Below are 21,074 nucleotides of genomic sequence, written 5' to 3' on the forward strand. Positions count from 1 at the left end.
TAAATTAACTATTTTTATAAATCGAATGTCAAACATTTTGAAGCGTACCAAACAAGTAAGCATGACTTTTCAACAACTTGCTGAAGTAAATTAGTAAACAATAAAGATCAACTTGCTGATTGAAAAAGGTTTAAGAGGTGGTGACGAGTAGAGGAAGGATCAATTCCAAAGATGGACATTGTTCTACCAAAACTACAAGAACAAAATTGTGAATGCATTGACATGATTTGGTAAATACTACAGCAACATGAGCTGTGCAGTTACATTCAACTCATGTGTAGTACTCCTCTAAGTAGCCAGGACCGGGTTTGTAAGAATCAACTTCGGCATAAGCTTCTGGTCGATCAAAGCAGAGGTCGTTGACACGGTTACTCAGAACATGAAAGATAACTTTTTGGAACCTCCATAATGGATACGTTACCAACAACGAATTGATTTAGTGGTTAAACTACGTAGCCTGAGCCTCACTTTAGGGGAATGTACGGGTCTACACGATCCCAAGACCTCTTCATTAAAAATGGTCTTAGCAAAGCCAAAATATATAGCCTTGCAAAATCATAAACAAGAAACAAGCTCAACCTTCACCAAAGAAACTTTGAGAGTAGTTGGAAACTACATTTGAAATGTTGAGATCAAAGTTAAGTTATAGTCGATGGCGTGGCTAAAAGTAACTTTTAACTATTGACTGATGCTTCCAACGAATGTGATGATTTGGAATATGGAACATAGGCGGCTAACCTATTTTAAACACTTGACAAGCATTTTCATAGATTATATATATATATATCCAAAGAAATAGGATAACACGGCAGAGTTTGGAAATGTATCAAGAACACAAGAATGCACCAGAAATAAACAAAGCAAGGAAACACCAACGCAAGATAATCTCTCATAGAACACCAAGACTATGCAAGACGGAAAAAAAATAAATCAAGAGGGGAGAAACCATTGAGCATCCTTGAGCTTTAAGTTATAGAGACTAGGGAAGCGTTTGATGGTCTTTGTTGCAAGATTGTAGACACATATGTCAATACATGAAACTCTCTTGTGACGGAAACGGTCATCACGGGTGAAATAGATGGAGTTTGGCTCAATACCAAGGGTGTGGTCAGCAGGCACGGTGATACCAAAATCGAGAAACAAGGCCTCATCGCCTAGAGAATCCACCTTAATAAGCTTGGTGTCTTGCTTCTTGTAGAGGTGGAACGTCCTATTCCTTTCAAAGCTAGACTCGGAAGTTATTGCAAGGACCGACAAAACCTCTCCTGATGTTGTAACAGCAAAGTTATTGCTAAATGAGATGATCCTGTATCCTCCCATTCTCACTGGATGCCAATTGATCACCCACACATCCTCAAAACTATGTTGTCCCGACAAATCCAGGTGTCGAATGTAGCCATGTTCCGTTTGGACGTAAAGACTGTTACCTTTAAGTACCACATCTTTTAGGCCTCCGGACTGTACATCGAACCGTGTTGAAATCTCATGGTAATGAACATCCCCTTTCTTGCAAAATCTTAGATACGGACATTCTTCAAAACGCCACACAACAAAGTAGTCACCCTTCTTCTCGTCTACCCACAACACAGCTCTCAGATCTTCAGCAGTTACTAGATTCCCAGAAGAGAACTTCTCATGTTCAATAATAATAAACTCATTGAACCCCTTATCTCCTCCTAATCGCTCAATCTTATAAAGAGAACTCTTGACTGTCTCTAGAGGTGGAAGACGGATCCTCTCATTGCTAAACACGTTTATGATATGTAGATCTGATCTGGAATCTACAACAAGGAACCACTTACCTGAGCTTCCTAGGAATCGATAGTTACTTTTCGCCTCATAAACCCTATCTTCCTCTGGGTTGTACAGACGATAACTACCCTCTTTTTCAGACATTATCAGCATTGGAGATCCGGCTTTTGACCCCAACGTCTGCTTGGAACACAAGTACCAGTTCGAACACACCATCTTAGCACAGTGGAAATCTACAAAACTCAAACGTTCCAACAGGCATCTCAACAAGTCCATTGGGAGCTCCGACCAATGCCCGCGGTCGCAGTTAGGAGGAGTATCCATGGTTTCTCGCTGGAATCGTTTCTCCGTGATTTACTTAGATGGAATGATCATTTCAAAATATATATATATTTCATGGAATGATTTTTTTACCTGTTTACTTTTTTCCAAGAAAATTAATCACGAATCTAAATTCTATAGTCAAATTAAGTTTTTTATTTTTCTTGAAAATTGGTTAAGAAGTAAAATAATTATTAATTTAAACATGATAAGTATTTAAAAAGTTTTAAATTAAGATACATATTCCAAAGAAAATCACAAGTACACGATTATAAAATAATAAATTAATTATTATGATCCTTTGCTCTAACGAAAATCCCTTATATATTAAAGGAGAAGCATTGTAATAAATGCATTCACACTATAATAGACACGTGGCAGCCTCACAATGATTTGATAATAAATATGTTAACGCGTTCACACTATATTCATAAATATGTTCACACTATATTCATAAATATGTTCACACTATATACTTTGTATTTTTTTTTGAATATAAAACTCATATGCATGGTTCCAATAAAACTTTGGATTTTTCGGTTCGAATCAAAACAAATAACGAATCAAAAGCTAAACTATATATATATTATTTTTATTGTTTACCGATAAAGTTGGGCAAAATATTTATAAGTTTTGATTCAATTCGTTATCCTTTTTGAATTGAACCAAAAAATATGGATATCCGTAACTTTACGAAGCAAATCAACTAATACAATTAAAGAAAAGCAAATCACAAATACCAATATTTTTAGGAGCGATTATCAAATTCGATCTATTATATGCATATATATACATATATGTACAGAATTTTATATATATATATATATATATATATATATGTTATATATATTATAGTTTATATAAGTTTTACAATATTTTTATAAATTAAATTTATTATATTAGGTATTAAAATTTAAAAAGTAAATAATATTTTATTTTTGTAATAAAACGTTATTATTAAATTTTCAATTATTTTTTAAATTTTATTTACGGATCAAATCGGATATTCTTTAAAATTCTAAATCATTTCGAATATCACAGTCACCGACTATCCAAGTGGCTAAAGATTGAATCGACATGAATGCCTCCAAATACTCGGATATTCGATCTGTGCCCACAACTATTTATGGATACAGTTGAGTTTTTTATATAAAAAAATTCACTAATGTCAAGGCCTTTTAATTTTTAATTAATTTTAATTTTATCTTTCATGTATTATTTAGAACAAAAATGTCATTAATATTAATTAACAATATCTTTATATATTTGTCATTTATTTTTATATACTTTTACATACACATACATGTGCACCTTGAGGTGAGCACTTTATAAGTGTTTACCACTAGTGAAGTATCTATTTTTTTTCTGGAAGTTGAAATATATTTTTTCTTAATGCTTCTTTCACTACCGACCAAATTGTAGTGAAATGATTAGTCTTAATAATTTTATTTTCTTTTTCTTGAACTATTATCCGTTTACAAACTATAATATGAAACTATTGATTCGACATGACGATTATCTAAAATTTATAACATAAAAATAAACAAATAATAATAGTTTTTTGTTTTTACCAAAAAAAACTAAAAAATCAAACATTCTAACAGAATAAACCAAAAAATAAGTTAAAACTGAACCAATATCCAGATTAAACAGATTTAATGTGTTTTTATTAAAAATAACGAAACTACTAATCACATCCCGCGCAAGGCGCGGGTTATTACCTAGTCAATAGTTATAAGTGCAAATCTTCTAATTAACACATTTTTTTCTTAAATAGTTCTTAAAGATCTTTAAGATCTAAATGACCAAATTAAGTTTTGTTAAAAAGGTAAATGACAATTATATCCTAATATATAATTTTATTTAGGGATAATTTAAAAAGAGTCATTTTGGTGAATATACATAGAAATACCTTATTTATGAACCATATTTTGAAAAATACATCTCTGTTTTTCACTTTTGAAAACTGCACTTCCTTATATGTAAAATGACATTTTTATCCTGATATTATTGTGAAATATTTTTAAGTATTTTTATTGTTAGTTTTTACCTATATAAACAAAAAGTTGTTGTTGGTATTATCTATCCGATTAATACTGTAAAATTGGAGACTCACTTGTAACAAGATCGTAAATTAATTTGAGTCTCTCTTGCTATTAGTAGATACAAAACCCAGATGGTGCTTTTGAAGATGCTCCATCTCTGATATTCTTATTTGTTAATATTTACTTTGTACTTTAATGTCATTGTTAAAAATAGACATGATAGAATTCCATAGACCAAACAAAATTGATGTTGGCAAGAGACAGAGACGAATTCGACCAGATCAAAAGGAAAATATACAAAATCAAATTACGTTCAGGAATATATTAGTGAAGAATTAAGAACTATGTACATGGAATTAATTATGTATATTGGTTAAAAATAAAGAACGAGAAAACAAATGTTAGCCACGCCTATTGCTTTTGAAAAACTTTTTTATGAAAAGAAATATAAAATTGTATTTAATAGGATTTTGTCAACAATATGATATTATAGAATAAAAATATTAATTAAAATTAGTTAAGACGATCAATGTTAAAAAGTTAAAAATAATTTAAATGCATAAGTCTAAAGTTAATCACCTTTTAGCAGAATATTAAATATATTTTTTTGAAATACAGATTAAATAAAAGAGGTTAGTTGGGGCCAATAAGGCCTCCACAACCACCAACGTTTCCGCTACATTCAAAGCATCCTTAGCTAATCTATCAGCTATGGAATATTAAATAATTATATATACATTTCAAAGGGATACATTAGTTAATCTACTTAGATAAAAATGTAGTTTTCAAAAATTATAAATAAGAATGTAGTTTTCAAATTAAAATCTTATACCGAAGTATTTATCCAAAATTTCCCTTAATATTTAACTATTTATTAAATATATAAAAATAAATAACTAAAAATAATAAAATTGAAAATTCCTTTTTCAAATAACAAAACCGGTGTCAAGAACTACAAGTTTTTTTCAGCTTTCTCAGTTTCTTTGGTTAGCGTAATTCTACTCGGTATGATCCGAAAACCTCCTAACATGCATGAATCACCTAAACTTTATCTCAAATCTGCGCTTACTGTACATCTATTGTGGTACTTTCCCTCTCAAAAGTCTCATAAAGCTCCCACCTTTCCACCACTTAGGACGCTTCATTCAGTCCCCAATTCAGTTCATCATCTATTGTTGTTGCCTCTTCCGGAATTTCATACGTTGTTGCCTTGTTGGAGATATCTTTGGAGAGTATATAAGAAAGCTCGGTTGGTTTAATCTTTATACCAAATTCTACCCGGAACTGATCACCATGCACAGCCCTAATTGTATATTTCTGTTTAATAACTAGACATATGTGTTCTTTCTTTTGGTGTATGCAAAGCGGACTTTGTAAAAACACTTATAAGATAAAACCAATGCTATTCTTGCCTTGGAGTAGAGGTCTTTCATCTTTGAGGGTTTTAATGGACCATCTCTTTGAGTTTTTGGTGGAGTTATACAACTTGAGTGTATACACATATAAACCATATGACTTATGAATCATTATTGTGTCATTTGGTATTTACCATAAAACTAAAAAGATTCAAGATGCACTAATATCTCTTGTAGGTTATAGATGAATGATAAATCATTAATAATACCGTTGCATTGCTTCCATATATAAGGTTTTTAATGGACCATATCTTTGACTTTTTTGGTGGAGTTACTCAACTTGAGTGTATACACATATAAACCATATGACTCTTGAAGCAGTATTGTATCATCTGGTATTTACGATAAAACTAAAACGATTCAAGATGCATGCACTAACATCTCTAGTAGGTGAAGATCAATGATAAATCATTAATAATACCGTTTTCATTGCTTCCATAAAAAAATTCAATCTAGCTAAGTTACAGGCTAATATGGTCACAGGCTAGCTAAGATATGTTGACCAAAAATACAAATATAATTCGGTCTAATCGCTTAATCAACTTCTTATGTCTTTTTTTTTGGTATATGCAAAGTGGACTTTATAAAAGGTTTAAACAAATGCCATCCTTGGATTAAAGGTCTTACATCCTTTAGATTTTTATTAGGCGGTGGATATCTAGTTTAGCTTAGTCATATATATATATATATAATAGAAAATACTCTATATAATATATTTTCAAAGTTACGATATCTGTATAAATTTGGAGATTTCTAGTTTTAAATCTAAAAGAAGAAGATTCACTAGTTTGGCCCTCAGAATACAAGAGTCACAAAATAGAAAAAAAATGTGTTCTGTCACGAGTAAGTGACATAAAATTATTGACAAATATCCGGGGTCGGCCTAAAATTTATACAAATTTGGGGACATGTGGCGGTTTTTAAGTAAAAATTTTCTTTTTACAAATTTGGGGATTCAAAAATTTTTTTGGGGGCCTATTCATATGTAATTTTTTCAAAAAATTTGGGGGTCTTTTGCGAATGTTTCACTCCGCATGGTCCAGGACCGGTCCTGCAAATATCAAACATCCTAAAACATCCTAAGTATGCTGTAAATAAAGCAATTTCATAGTCAAATATGAAAATAGCACATGAGTGTAAAACTCGAAAAAGAAATAGCTAAACCTTGATTCGTGCACATATGTGAATGTTTTTTTCTATTAATTTGATGATATTTCGGATTTATGGAAGAATCTAGACTAATCATAAATGGAAGATACAACCTATGTATACTTTTTCTCGGACCTATGGAATGTTTTTAAATATTTTATGTGTTTGCATTTATAAATGATCGAATATTTTTAATATTTGAACATGTGTTAGTTATTTATATTACGTTTAGATGTTAAAACAATTTAAGAGATAGATTTTTCTTGAATTTTTATTTTACTTTTTGATGTAGTATTTTGTTAATGATTTGTGTATTTAACTATTAAACCTAAGTTATATTACCCTTGCGTTCAAATTTTTTATTAAGTTTTGGTTCTCTATAAATTATTTGTTTATAGATATAAAATTTAAAATGTTTTATCAGTTTTATTTTGGTATAAATCTGTTATATGATTTTACTCATTTTGACATATTATTATCACATGATAATTTTTTCTACTTTATACAGAAATATATTTGTCAAAATCAAAATTCAATGAATTAATAGATTTTTGTGTAGATGATAACAATATATAAATTGTATTTAGTTTTGTATTTATATTATTCTTAGATTTTGATTTAGTAAATAAAAATAAATAAAATTTTCAATATATTATATATTGTACTATTTTACACTAAAATTTAATATCATTTTTAAATCAATATAATTTTATGTTTATGAAAATAAATTAGATGACCCTTAAATTTAATTTAATAAATTATATAGAACAATCCTAGAAAGTATTTTTATAGTTATATACAGTCTTCACAAATGATTGTATTGTTTTTACTTATTTATATGTTTGAATATTTAAATTAAAAAATTATTAAAAAAAGTGAGACAAACTAAACGGATAAGGAAAACTATCTGTAACATGATATAATTATAAGTACTTGTATAATGATTACTTACATAATATACTTTTGAGATTATATGGTACCATTGGTTGTTTGTATTTTATGAATATTCTGTAACTCTTCTTAAAAATGTATAAGTTGTTTGAATATAATATTAGTTATTTAGAATAAAGAAAAATTAATTAGTTTGATTAACATATTAGATTGTTAGTAAGTAGTCAAAGTATTAATTAATTTTTTGAATAGCAAATTAAGTAAATTTGATGCTTGTTTTAAATGACAAAAATATTAATGATAATCTATCTATCTATACTATTATTTGAAAAATGAATTTGCTTACTTGTCATGTTCTCCATGATTATAGGACCAATATCAGTTTACTTAAACAATTTTAGTTAGACTAATTATTTTCGTTGATATTTTAATATATAATTATATAATTAATTGTTTAACTCATTACAAATTAATATTATAAAATTTTTCTCAAAAATAATGGAAAACATGTTTGGAAAAAGAAGATAATTTCATATATTTATTATGTTTTTATATACATATTAAGTAGTATATATACACATATAATAGTTAGATTTATCACTATACTAAATATTTAAAATAGGCTTATAAGAAATATTTTAGTATAATGAAAATTTATTTGTTATTATTCAGTTGCAAGAATAACATTTATTTGTTATTTAAGTTAAATTTTAATATATTTTTTGTAAGCAATGGTTATTGTTTTTATTTTTTTAATATTTTTTATTGGGAATGGAATTATCTTTTAAAAATATTTTAAAAATATCTGGTTGTTTATGAATGCTACCTCGTTGTTAGTTGATATTTTAATGTATAATTATATCATTAATTATTTAACTGATTAAAAATTAATATTATAAAAATTATCTAAAAAAATAATGGAAAACATGTTTGGAAACGAAAAAGATAATTTCATATATTTATTATTTTTTTTATCTACATATTTTTTTTCTTACTTCTTATTAATTTTTGCAATTAGTAGTATATATACATATATAATAATTAGATTTATCATTATACTATTTAAAATAGGCTTATAAAAATATTTTAGTATAATGAAAATTTATTTGTTATTATTCAGTTGCAAGAATAACATTTATTTGTTACATAAGTTAAAAACTAATATTTTTTTGTCGGAAATGTTTATTTGTTTTTTTTTCTAAATATTTTAATTGGGAATGGAATTATCTTTTTAAAAATATCTGCCTCCGAAAGAAATTTTTTCATAAGATTAATTTTTATTTACATCATGTACCTTATAAAATTTTAAAATTAACTATATTTACTTTTTATATTTTTCAAGAATTTCAAAGAATTATAACTTTTTTAAAATTAAAATTTCTGTAAAAAAAATTATGCAAAGAAAAATGAGATTCTATTTTTTTTTTGTAAAAACTGTATTTTCCGAAATGATTTGTTTTAGTTAGAATTATTTAAATTTCAAAGATAAAAGACAATGTGAAGATAAGAAATTATGCTTTTATAATAAATAAATACTATTTTATACGAAAGTAGCAGTTTATATTTTATAGGAAAAATTTAGATTGATTATAACATATTTTTCTTTATTATAGCATTTAAAAATGAATATAACAATAAATAGGAAATGTTCTTATCTTCTACATTACATATTAATGTTTTTTGTCAAAATAGTTGGTTTTTTGAGTGTTTATTTAGTTATTATATGAGATATTTCCCAATATAATTATACATATATCCATAGTTTTATTTATTTTGATTAATATAATATGTAAAGTTGGATTCAAAATAATGTTTTTGTGCTTTTAATTTATTTTGAGATTTTGTAGATTTCGGTAATTCTAAGAATTTGGTGTAATAACATCACGTTATATTAACAATTATATATTTGTTTATTTAATTTGATAATTGTTTATAAATTAATATAGTAAAAACTGGTTAAGGATAACAACATATTTTAAAATATAAAATTTTTGTGTTGTTATCTAAAAAATAATGTTTTTAAATCAATAAAGTTGAAAATTAAGAAACTGAAAGACTAACAAAACAATATAAATTTATTGTTTGATTTAAATGTTTTGATCTTTAAACTAACAGTACATTTATTAGTTTTGATCTTTTATTAATAAGTATTAATAAAAGAATTATGCCTGCATATGCGGGCAAAACACCTAAGTCATCTCTAACTCAACTGCAAAACACCATTTTAATGTAATTTTTACACTAAAATCTCTCCAACCAATTGTAAAAATCACACTATTTTAATATAAATTGTAAAGGTAAAGTACAAGACCCTATTTTGTGCGTTATTGTTCACAACGACAATCACTGTTCATGCTCTACTTTTCACAATATTAAAAACTATTTCTTACTTTTATTAATAAAATATTAGTTTAATATTTATTAGTGACAAAATAAATACATATAATATAATAAATTCAATATATTACATATATTGAAATAATTTATTTTAATTTATTAGTTTAATATTTTTATATGTTAAAATTGTAAATATTTTTTAAATAACAATTATAAGTGATATATTTTTGTTTAATATAATTATATAAAACAAAATGGTGTAGTTTTCATACTAAAATGGTGTTATGAATTGGAGATGTCCTAAGAGTATCTAATTTAATATTACAAAGGCAAAAACTGTAAATGTACGAAGTTGAAGGTATTTTCTTTGGAGTATTTGTGTAGATAGAAATGTTAGTCAATCTCATTGATTGGTCTCATACTCAAATTGGATACTTCAACCCAACTATATTTTTATTTCAATACATTTTCATTTGATAATTAGTTTTTTTTATTATTTTATTTTCTTTTCTTTTCTATTATAAACAACACTAAAACTAAAAATTGACAAGTAGCATCATGAGGTTTTTAAAATATCTTAAACTAGATCATGTTTCTCTTTTCTCTCGTATATTTTACATTTTTACATTTTTTATTTTCTTAGATACTCTGTTAAATTATTTAATTAGAGTGCCTCTTAGAGGCCAACTGATGTCTATAAGAGCATAAATATCGTCGACTCTTAAAGGGATTTTTGCACTGTTCGTGTCAGTGGACTCTACAAAAAAGAAGAAGAACCGGTTACTAAAGTTGCAAAATAAGGACCGCTTTTGGAGATGTCCTTGCATTGTTCGCGGATCCTACTGATACGTGGCGGCCAGCGATCATTTTTTTTTTTGTAATCAGATAAAAAAAAACCTCAAATGGGATTTTAGCGTTAATCATGCTCTAAGATAAGGTTACTAGCCTACCAGTAAACTCGAGTGGACAATAAAGAGTGGAAGGTATCAACATCAATACTACTTTTATCTATAACCACAGCTTCATAGTTTGCTTCTCTTTAGGACATCGAGCCCAATGAAAACCCCTATAAATCACAATCTATTTGAAAAATAATTTATTTCTAAAAAGTTTGGTGAGTGGAAGCCTGTCGTATAAACTTGGAGACTCTTTACCTACTCCCTAACTCCTCCTCTTCATCCTGTTTCCAATATTAAACTCACTTCTCTTCTTTCTTCTCCTTGTCTTTTACAGTTTCTTTCTCTGGATTTCCCCTCAAAAGGTAACTTATAGTTTCTCTTCTTCTTCATCCTGGAACTTTTAGGCTTCTTATTGTAGGTTTTCTTCTGAATCATCATGTCTTAACATCTCAGATGAGTAACAAGAGATCGATCAAGAAAGTAATGAGATGTGGATTGATAAAACAATGTTTTATTTTGATCTAAAAAGGTATAACAGTATTTTATATACCCTTTTACCATATACTAATTAATCTATAAAAATGATCAAAATAAGATTTGAAAACCGACATCATATCGTCATATCGTCATCCATCCACCACGCATGCCTAGATAGTAGATACAAACCTAACTGGTGTAGCGAAGGCCATCACACTATTTAATTAATTCCATTTTGCACTTTTCCTCTCCCACAAACACAAACTTTCAGGTTTTAAGAAGAGAAGAACAGAGAAAGAATACACACATTCTCGGTTAGTTTTTATTTCTTCTCCTTTTTATATATACTATTTTAAGTTGATACTTGGCTGAATGCATCAGTCTTCTTGCCTGTGTTTTTTTTTTTTGTTGTTTTTCCTGAGTAAATAAAACTCAACAGAATTTTGTAAAAAAAGAAGCTGCTGAGATAAGTCTCTTCTCTTTCCAATGGCTTTTCTGGCCACATCCCACTTTTAGCTTCACATACGCAACAAACTATTCCACTGTTTTGTCATTAACGCATAGAGATTGAGAAAAGTAAACAAGATGAAACACTGCATCTAGATAATGTAATATGTGTAACTTGGTTTACATATCACATTTATATAGTGTATGACTATATATATGTGTTAGAGACGTAAAACGTACCTAATTTTGTATCTTAACTTCTTAAGTCAGAAGTGGATACTCTCCTAGACAGCACTCTAACTAATTCACTTTTCGGTCTTCAATAATGATACATAAGTTCCTTTCCTACAATTATTGAATAAACAACTAAATGTTGTCTCCAACTCGTGATAAAGCATTACTTTTGTATTATTGCATTTGAACTCTCTATATTTTCACAATCCCTCACCCACAAATCAAACATCCGGGTTTTATGGATTTCAATAATTTAAGTTGATTTTCGGTTAAGATGCATGGGTGCAAAAAAATATTAAAAAGAAAACTTAGGTCATGTATCCAGATGTTACATTTAGATTTATGCAACTTTTATACATCATCGTGATATTGCTCGGTTTTTAAACTAGCTTTTGCTTTTAAGATGATGCATTTGGATGCAATATTGTTTAATTTTGAATTTTTAAGAATATCTGGATGCAGAATATATCTAAACCAAGATTTGTATGTTTTTTGGTTATAAAGTGAAAACAAAGACTAATAAGTAATAACAGTAGAGAAAAAGGTTTGTTGGTATGGGCTGCTCTCTGTCGAAGAAGAAGAAAATTGCAATACCACCGCCGGGATATGAGGATCCGGACCTTCTTGCATCCGTTACGCCGTGTAGGTTTTTAATTTCCAATCTTTTTGCTATCATACTCGTAAATGCTAACGAAACTAGACTTTCAACCAAACTAATTTTATTCGACTTTTGATATTGGGAGGGACAATAGTTACGGCAGCAGAAGTTGAAGTTTTGTACGAATTGTTCAAAAAACTAAGCAGCTCAATCATCGAGGACGGTCTTATTCATAAGGTTTCTTTTTCATTATTTATTTTCATCCATTATTGAAACAGAGTCCACTTACTTTACAATTTAAAATATGGCTATACAGTCTAAATTGTGATGTTGTAGGAAGAGTTTCAGCTGGCTTTACTCGGAAACAGGAACCGGAACAATCTTTTCGCTGATCGGGTACTTATATTAACTACCTACAACAAGTTACATTTATAGAAAACAAATGTATTTATATAAAGTTTTGTTGTATACTATGTTATCCGCAGATATTTGATGTATTTGATGTGAAACGTAATGGAGTGATCGAGTTTGGTGAATTTGTTCGGTCTTTAGGTGTCTTCCATCCAAATGCACCTGTCCATGAAAAGATCAAATGTCACTTCTTCTAACCCTAATAACTTGCTTTACATCCATATTATTTCATGAACGTATTATTCTTTTTCTTCTTAATTTAACTGATGATGTAGATTTTCATGATTCTGCAGTTGCTTTCAAATTGTACGATCTAAGGCAAACTGGATTCATCGAGCGAGAAGAAGTGAGTCTATTTACAGATATTTGAACTTGCATTTTTATCATTCTCGTAAATTTTGTGTGTTGCTCTTTCATACAGTTGAAAGAGATGGTAATAGCGCTTCTTCACGAATCTGAACTTGTTCTTTCTGAAGATATGATCGAAGTAATGGTGGATAAGGTAGTCCTTTCTTTCTATTTATTTGTTTATATTTCTATCTAACAATGTGGTAAAAAACTATACCAAAGATTATAATCTTAAATGATAAGTTATAAGGAGATGTGTGGTATATTTGTAGGCGTTTACTGAAACAGATCGCAACAATGACGGGAAAATTGATGTAGATGAGTGGAAAGATCTTGTGTCCATGAATCCGTCGCTCATCAAAAACATGACTTTGCCCTATCTAAAGTGAGGTTATAATTAGTTCTTCAATAATTATACCTTTCGGTCTAGTTCATTAGTTAATCAACCAAAACTCATTATCCATTAATCATAAGTCGAAAACTCGAAGGAAATACTATACAATTGCTAGTGTCTAATCTAATATGTTCCCGGCCGCAACCAACTTGGGCCAAACCGACTGCTTTGGTTGATGGACTGAACCATGGATTGATGATAAGATTCTTCGTAAATGTATGTAGGGACATAAAGGCGACGTTTCCAAGTTTTGTTTTATCTAGTGAAGACGAAGAACTGGAGTTGCAAAACCTATATTTCTAATCTATGCAGGTTGCCAAAATATTGTTCTAGTAACTCCTACGTGACACATGTTAAACTATAATCTAATCTCTCCTTGATACATTTACATAAGTTAGTTATTTATGTTATTACACAAAGAGTTGTAACTCTTCAAGTTGTGTCCTTTAGTATAAAGAGTTGTGTCTCTTATACTTGTATTGATTCGATCTCTATATAAAGATCAATCATCTGTTGTAAACTTAATTACCGAATCTCAATAATACAAAAGTATTTTCAGAAAAGTTTATAAGCCTGAAACGTCTATCTTATTCTTTCTCTCGAACTCGTGTGTAACACACTGTGATCGTTGTGTAACACAAGCGGTTGGTAAAAGATTAACATGGTATCAGAACTTTACGTTTGAGAGGACAAAGGAAAAAGCACTAGTAAGAGAAACACTTGGCGTGGAGAAAAGGAGGCTAGAGGATTTTGTCATACGATTTCGGAATCACTCGAAACGATGAAGAATCAAGTAATCCCCATATTTGATGGAGAGAAGTACGACTTCTGGAGCATCAAGATGACAACCATTCTCAAGACCAGGAAGTTATGGTCTGTGGTTGAAGAAGGCGTAGCAGCCCCACCAGCACAAGTGGATGAAACCCCTGAAACAGCAAGGGCAAGATCGCTTAGAGAAGAAGCGATGATGAACGATACATTGGCTTTGCAAATCTTGCAAACTGCTGTATCGGATCATATATTCTCACGGATTGCAGCAGCATCAACATCCAAAGAGGCGTGGGATGCATTGAAGGAGGAGTATGAAGGCTCTCCTCAAGTTCGTTTGATTAAACTTCAAACATTGCGAAGGGAGTATGAGAATCTGAAGATGTATGAGAATGAAGACATTAAGGTCTTCACAGATAAGATAATTGAATTGGCAAATCAATTAACTTATCATGGTGAACAGAAGTCAGATGTTCAACTCATACAGAAGATACTCATCTCTCTCCCAGCCAAGTTCGATAGCATAGTCAGTGTGTTGGAGCAAACAAGCGATTTGACTTCAACAAAGATGACAGAGTTGATCGGGATCTTGAAGGCTCATGAAGCAAGGCTGGCTGCAAGAGAAGAAAGCACCAGTGAAGGAGCATTCGATGCTCGTGTTAAACACAAAAATTCTGGTGTTACACAAGACAACTCAAAGCGCCAGGGAGGCAAGAAGTGGTGCGGTTTCTGCAAGAGAAACAACCACAATGAGAGCGAGTGTTGGAGGAAACAGAAGAAGGAAGATCCAAAGAAGGATCACAAAAGTAACAAGGAGTGTTACAATTGTGGCAAGTTAGGCCACTTTGCAAATCAGTGCTACTCAAAGAAGAAAGAGAAGGCACATCTGAGTCTCGAAGAAGATTCAAATGAAGATCACATGTTGTTCAGTGCGAGCGAAGCAGCAACAACAGTGATGGAAGATGTCTGGTTAGTAGACAGTGGAGCAACTAATCATATGACAAAGGAGGAGAGTTACTTCTCAAAGCTTGATAGGAGTATCAAGGTTCCAATAAAGATTGGAAATGGAAGCACAGTCATGACAGCCGGTAAAGGAGACATTACCGTCATGACCAAAGGTGGCAAGAAGACCATCAGAAATGTATTCTTGGTTCCGGGTTTGGCAAAAAATTTGTTGAGTGTTCCACAAATTGTTTCAAGCGGATACCGGGTGAGTTTCCAAGAGAAGAGATGCATCATAGATGATGCAAAAGGAAGGAGGATAATGGATATCCCAATGACTCACAAAAGCTATCGAATCAGGATGAGTTCGGCTCAGGTAGAAGAGGCCTTGAGCGCTAGTGAGCAAGGAAAGATGGAGACATGGCACAAGAGACTTGGTCATGTAGGCGACAAAAGGTTGCAACAAATGCAAGACAAAGACTTGGTAAAGGGATTACCAAAGTTTAAAGTCAAGAAGGAAGCATGTGAGGCGTGTAGACTTGGAAAGCAATCACGCAAAAGCTTCCCAAAGGAATCTCAAACTAAGACAAGAGAGAAGCTTGAGATTGTACATACGGATGTATGTGGGCCGATGCAGCACCAGTCTGTTGATGGAAGCCGATACTTTTTGCTATTCTTGGATGATCATACTCACATGTGTTGGGTATACTTCATGAAGCAAAAGTCAGAGACATTCTCACTGTTCAAGAAGTTCAAAGCAATGGTGGAGAAGCAATCGGATTGTACCATCAAGACACTGAGGTCAGATGGAGGTGGTGAGTTCACTTCACGAGAATTCAACCGGTTCTGTGAAGAAGAAGGAATCAATAAGCAAGTCACCTTGCCTTATTCACCACAACAAAATGGTGCAGCGGAGCGCATGAATAGAACCTTGGTGGAGATGGCTAGATCGATGTTGGCAGAGCAAGACTTACCGCTCAAGTTATGGGCAGAAGCGGTATACACTGCCTCATATCTTCAAAACCGTCTGCCATCAAAGGCAATAGAAGAAGATGTCACTCCTATAGAGAAGTGGTGTGGACACAAGCCAGATGTGTCACACATGAGAATGTTTGGTAGCATATGCTACATACATATCCCAAATCAAAAGAGGAGGAAGCTAGACGTCAAGGCAAAGCGTGGAGTCTTTGTTGGATATAGCAACCAATCCAAAGGCTATAGAGTTCTCATTTTGGAGAATGAGAAGATTGAAATATCAAGAGATGTCGAGTTTGAAGAAGGAAAGAAGTGGGATTGGAAAAGGCAAGAAGAAGTGAGGAAGACATTGGAGTTGTCTATGGAAGACTCTTACTCGCCTGAGGATCAAACCGAAGGTGCATCCAGTCCTGAGAAACAAACCGAAGGTGCATCCAGTCCTGAGGAACAATTCGGAGGTACTTTCAGTCCTGTTCTTTTTCAAAATGATGATCATGATACTAGTAGTGGAGATGAAGAAACTTCTGAGGCACCAAGGAAGTTCAAGTCCATGGTTGATATCATGGAAAGGGCACCGAGAGTAGAGCTTGATGAAGCGGCTCAAGCTATAGAAGCTTGTCTTCATGCAAATGAAGAACCATACACTTATGATGAAGCGTGTGGTACCAAGGAATGGAGAGAAGCAATGAATGAGGAGATAGCCATGATTGAGAAGAACAAGACGTGGGAACTAGTGGACAAGCCAAAGAAGAAGAATGTGATAAGTGTGAAGTGGATCTACAAGATCAAGACCGATGCAAACGGCAATCACATCAAGCACAAGGCGCGGCTAGTTGCAAGAGGGTTCTCTCAAGAGTATGGTGTTGACTACCTTGAGACGTTTGCTCCTGTCTCAAGACATGATACAATACGAGCCATACTTGCCTATGCGGCTCAGATGAAGTGGCAATTGTATCAGATGGATGTGAAGTCAGCCTTTCTCAATGGCGACCTCAAGGAAGAAGTGTATGTCACACAACCGCCTGGGTATGTGACACACGGGAAGGAACACAAAGTGTTAAGGCTACACAAAGCTTTATATGGTTTAAAGCAAGCCCCAAGGGCATGGTATGGAAGGATAGATTCATACTTTCTTCAAAACGGTTTTGAGAGGAGTATGAATGATGCGGCCTTATACATCAAGAAGCAAGGAGGAGATGTGTTGATCGTGAGTCTATATGTGGATGATATAATCATCACAGGAAGCAACATTCAGAGCATCAACACATTCAAGGAGAACATGAAGAAAGAATTCGAGATGGTGGATCTTGGATTGTTGAACTACTTTCTTGGAATGGAAGTAATTCAAGACAATGGAGGCATATTTCTTTCACAAGAAAAGTATGCAAACAAACTTGTAGACAAGTTTGGGATGCGAGACAGCAAGAGTGTAAGCAACCCACTTACACCACAAGGAAAAGGAGTTGAGGATGACAAGGAGTATGGAGATCCGACTAAGTATAGAAGCATCATTGGAGGGCTTTTGTACTTGTGTGCATCAAGACCTGATGTGATGTATGCAAGCGCCTATCTCTCAAGATACATGTCATCACCTCGCATGAAGCACTACCAAGAAGCCAAGAGGGTGTTAAGATATGTCAAAGGAACATCAAACTTTGGAGTGTACTTCACAAGCGTGAAAGAACCAAGACTTCTAGGCTACACAGACAGCGATTGGGGTGGTTCTAAGGAAGACAAGAAAAGCACTTCAGGTTATGTGTTTACTCTTGGATCAGCCATGTTTTGTTGGCAGTCAAGCAAGCAACAAACAGTGGCGCAATCAACAGCTGAAGCGGAGTACATAGCCGTGTGTGCAGCAGCAAATCAAGCAGTGTGGTTACAAAGACTATTTGAAGACTTTGGTCAGAAGTTTGAAGGAGGCATTCCGATCTTATGTGACAACAAATCAGCAATAGCAATTGGGAAGAATCCGGTGCAACACAGAAGGACGAAGCACATAGAGATCAAGTACCATTTCGTGAGGGAAGCTGAGCAAAAGGGAATCATTGAACTGAAGTATTGCAAAGGGGATGATCAACTCGCAGACATTCTCACAAAGGCATTGGGCGGTTCAAGATTTGAAGATCTAAGGAAGCAGCTTGGAGTCAAGTCGAGATATGATTAAGGAGGAGTGTTAAACTATAATCTAATCTCTCCTTGATACATTTACATAAGTTAGTTATTTATGTTATTACACAAAGAGTTGTAACTCTTCAAGTTGTGTCCTTTAGTATAAAGAGTTGTGTCTCTTATACTTGTATTGATTCGATCTCTATATAAAGATCAATCATCTGTTGTAAACTTAATTACCGAATCTCAATAATACAAAAGTATTTTCAGAAAAGTTTATAAGCCTGAAACGTCTATCTTATTCTTTCTCTCGAACTCGTGTGTAACACACTGTGATCGTTGTGTAACACAAGCGGTTGGTAAAAGATTAACAACACAAGTATCAAAGAACCAAGAAAGCATAGAAACATGGAAGGAACCATTTCCTTACAATTTGAATATGTTAGCTACAAAGGTCTTAAATACCTCATATTCTTCTGGATAACTTGATTTTCTCAGGAGTTGCCCTGGAACTACTTTTAAATGTTATATTATTCGAATATTCAACTTTTAGTTTCCATCAAATACTCATGCAAAAACTTGATCTTTTACATATTAGAACAATAAAAATTTGAAAAACAAAGTACAGATCAAAAGATTTCAAGTACCTGAAGCAACAATGGAAGTCATTGATTAAACTGATGCAAAACATATTCACCATTGAACATGGGATCCCACCATTGATGGATCCCATGAGCCCTCTTAAAATCAGGGGATTTGCTAGTGTTTATCGTCATATACGCAGATGGTAAAAGATGAAGAGGTTCCGATGTAGAATCCGAACACGAGCTTCCTCCTCCTCCTCCTCCTCCTCCTCCTCCCCCTCCCGTCAACAGACTCCTAAGTGAGTTCCTCGTAGCGATCCTCTCGATTTTTCCAGCTCCTATCTCAAACATTTTGTTTCTGTGGTTGAAGTAACCAATGTATTCTGAGCAGATTGGATCTAAAGGATTCACATACAAATAAGGTATCCATGATGCTAGTTTCATAAACGAATCGTCTTCTTGACCCTGTAAATAATTAAGATCTAGTAAGATACCAATAACCTAGATGTCTAACAACAATGCAATATTCCCATCGAAACTTAAGACGAACCAATAAGAAATGTCAGTGTTTGACAAAACTAAAAAAAGAAATGTCAGTAAATGTTGTCGGATTGAGATTTTTCTTAACTCACGTCAAAATATTAAAATTACATTTATAATTGTAAAATGGAGAGATACCTTATTGTGATGGTGGCGACCCTTGACAGCAATGGCTACTCCGGCTTTGACAAGACTTCCGGCAAATCTAACTCCATGTTTAAGCTTCTCGCTCTTCACTAGCTTCTCTATCGGAATAGATGAGAAAGGAGGATTGAAAAGGTAACACTCGAGAGGAAAACCAGACCTCGTCATAATCTTCCCGGCTAGCAAAGCCACGGCAGCTCCAAGAGAATGTCCGGCGAGCCACACGGCTGCATTGCCGGTTTTAGCCACCGCGGTTTTGATCACTTCTATCGCATGCACGAATCTTGTGCTGTCGTGGAGGCTGTCTCGGACGCAGCGTAGGTCGAGCCTAAGGTCACGTGACCGAGAGTGCGGCTTCATGATCGTGCCGCGGAACGCGATCACGTGAAAAGGAGGTGTTTTCGAATAAGGGGTATTATGGTAGTTGTAAGAAAATAGTTTGTACTGGAAAACGGCGCCGTATATGGATCCATCTGATTGGTCGATTAGGGTTTCGGCTAAAGTGAAGTTGAAAAACTCCCACCAATGATGTGCTTGTGACTTGAGACCAATCCTGTTTTGCTGTCTGTCTCGTTCCAGTGTGTACACTGCTTGCACCAAACATGATGCCACCGAGGTTCTGTGGTACGAATTATTCCTACCAAAGAAGTTGACTTTAATTATGAAGTAATATTTTAATATATATACAGCTTGCTGTGAAGGATTTAATTAAGAATATCTAATTATTTGATAGTTGACTATGGCTGAACTGTTGAATTAGCAAACAATATATGATTGGTGATTATAAGTTTTTGGTGAGATGGATTTTGGAAGATGATATGTGGTTGAAAATGAAAGAGATGAAACAGAAAATAAAATACCAGTCAATGGAAGTTAGATGAATGGGACCAGAAATGCTGAAGATTTCTCTTGGAGAGGCCATTAACCCCTCTTTCACCATATCATCTTCTTCTTCCATGTGTTTCTCTACCTGATCAAACATCAATGGCTCTTGATTCTATCACATCAATTATATTCATTCATCAAAAATGATGAAAAGACATAGCACTTGATGTAGGAATGCTACCAGAGGAATAAAAGAAAAGTTAGAAAAGAATTAAGGAGAGTGAAAATAACATACCTTTTTGTATTCTCAAGAGATCTATCAAAATCCAAATCGAATCTGAAAATGAATCCGTTCAAGGAAACTAGTTATAACACTTCTGTACAGATGGGTAAATATGAATATGGATCTGCAGACACTAAATGGGACCATCTCTTTCATATTGAAACGTGCAAAAGTCTATCAACAATT

The 21,074-nt window shown here is 32.5% G+C and overlaps 3 protein-coding genes across 6 annotated transcripts; 1 reads left to right on the forward strand and 2 right to left on the reverse strand.

Moving 5' to 3' along the window:
- Positions 1-761: 761 nt before the first annotated feature.
- On the reverse strand, positions 762-2,449 carry LOC106378989 (F-box protein At5g25290). The gene has a single exon (XM_022697268.2). It carries the CDS (start codon positions 2,074-2,076, stop codon positions 931-933), a length of 1,146 nt encoding a protein of 381 aa, XP_022552989.2. The 5' UTR covers positions 2,077-2,449; the 3' UTR covers positions 762-930.
- Positions 2,450-10,932: 8,483 nt separating this feature from the next.
- LOC106404356 (calcineurin B-like protein 4) lies at positions 10,933-19,053 on the forward strand. Of its 3 annotated transcripts, XR_007319832.1 has the most exons (12): positions 10,933-11,171; positions 11,263-11,338; positions 11,558-11,600; positions 12,472-12,609; positions 12,720-12,802; positions 12,902-12,961; positions 13,051-13,159; positions 13,270-13,322; positions 13,398-13,478; positions 13,597-13,714; positions 13,943-14,068; positions 18,890-19,053. XR_007319832.1 is itself a non-coding variant. In XM_048748375.1 (11 exons), exons 4-10 carry the CDS (start codon positions 12,522-12,524, stop codon positions 13,711-13,713), a joined length of 591 nt encoding a protein of 196 aa, XP_048604332.1. In that variant the 5' UTR covers positions 10,933-11,171; positions 11,263-11,338; positions 11,558-11,600; positions 12,472-12,521; the 3' UTR covers position 13,714; positions 13,943-14,276. The 3 variants fall into 3 exon arrangements, 2 of the variants coding, with proteins under 2 accessions (XP_048604332.1, XP_048604331.1); XM_048748375.1 differs by lacking the exon at positions 18,890-19,053 and having other exon boundaries at positions 13,943-14,276; XM_048748374.1 differs by lacking the exon at positions 18,890-19,053 and having other exon boundaries at positions 10,948-11,171; positions 13,597-13,709; positions 13,943-14,276.
- A 23-nt stretch (positions 19,054-19,076) lies between these two features.
- Positions 19,077-21,039, reverse strand: LOC125582010 (GDSL esterase/lipase At4g10955-like). Of its 2 annotated transcripts, XM_048748373.1 has the most exons (4): positions 20,901-21,039; positions 20,641-20,750; positions 19,775-20,417; positions 19,077-19,561 (listed from the first exon to the last, which is right to left on the reverse strand). In XM_048748373.1, the coding sequence occupies exons 2-4, from the start codon at positions 20,736-20,738 to the stop codon at positions 19,178-19,180; spliced, it is 1,125 nt and encodes a 374-aa protein (XP_048604330.1). In that variant the 5' UTR covers positions 20,739-20,750; positions 20,901-21,039; the 3' UTR covers positions 19,077-19,177. The 2 variants fall into 2 exon arrangements, with proteins under 2 accessions (XP_048604330.1, XP_048604329.1); XM_048748372.1 differs by lacking the exon at positions 20,901-21,039 and having other exon boundaries at positions 20,641-20,762.
- Positions 21,040-21,074: the final 35 nt, after the last annotated feature.

Source organism: Brassica napus, chromosome C2, assembly GCF_020379485.1.
Source record: "Brassica napus cultivar Da-Ae chromosome C2, Da-Ae, whole genome shotgun sequence".
In the NCBI taxonomy this organism is placed as follows: Eukaryota; Viridiplantae; Streptophyta; class Magnoliopsida; order Brassicales; family Brassicaceae; genus Brassica; species Brassica napus.

Coding starts and splice junctions, on each gene's coding strand:
- LOC106378989 (XM_022697268.2), bottom strand. CDS start 2,076: ATGGATACTCCTCCTAACTGCGACCGCGGGCATTGGTCGGAGCTCCCA.
- LOC106404356 (XM_048748374.1), top strand. CDS start 12,522: ATGGGCTGCTCTCTGTCGAAGAAGAAGAAAATTGCAATACCACCGCCG. Junction 12,962..13,050: donor ACAATCTTTTCGCTGATCGG/GTACTTATATTA, acceptor TGTTATCCGCAG/ATATTTGATGTATTTGATGT. Junction 13,710..13,942: donor ATGACTTTGCCCTATCTAAA/GTGAGGTTATAA, acceptor AAATGTATGTAG/GGACATAAAGGCGACGTTTC.
- LOC125582010 (XM_048748372.1), bottom strand. CDS start 20,762: ATGTTTGATCAGGTAGAGAAACACATGGAAGAAGAAGATGATATGGTG. Junction 20,418..20,640: donor CATCTAACTTCCATTGACTG/GTATTTTATTTT, acceptor CTTCTTTGGTAG/GAATAATTCGTACCACAGAA. Junction 19,562..19,774: donor GTCGCCACCATCACAATAAG/GTATCTCTCCAT, acceptor AATTATTTACAG/GGTCAAGAAGACGATTCGTT.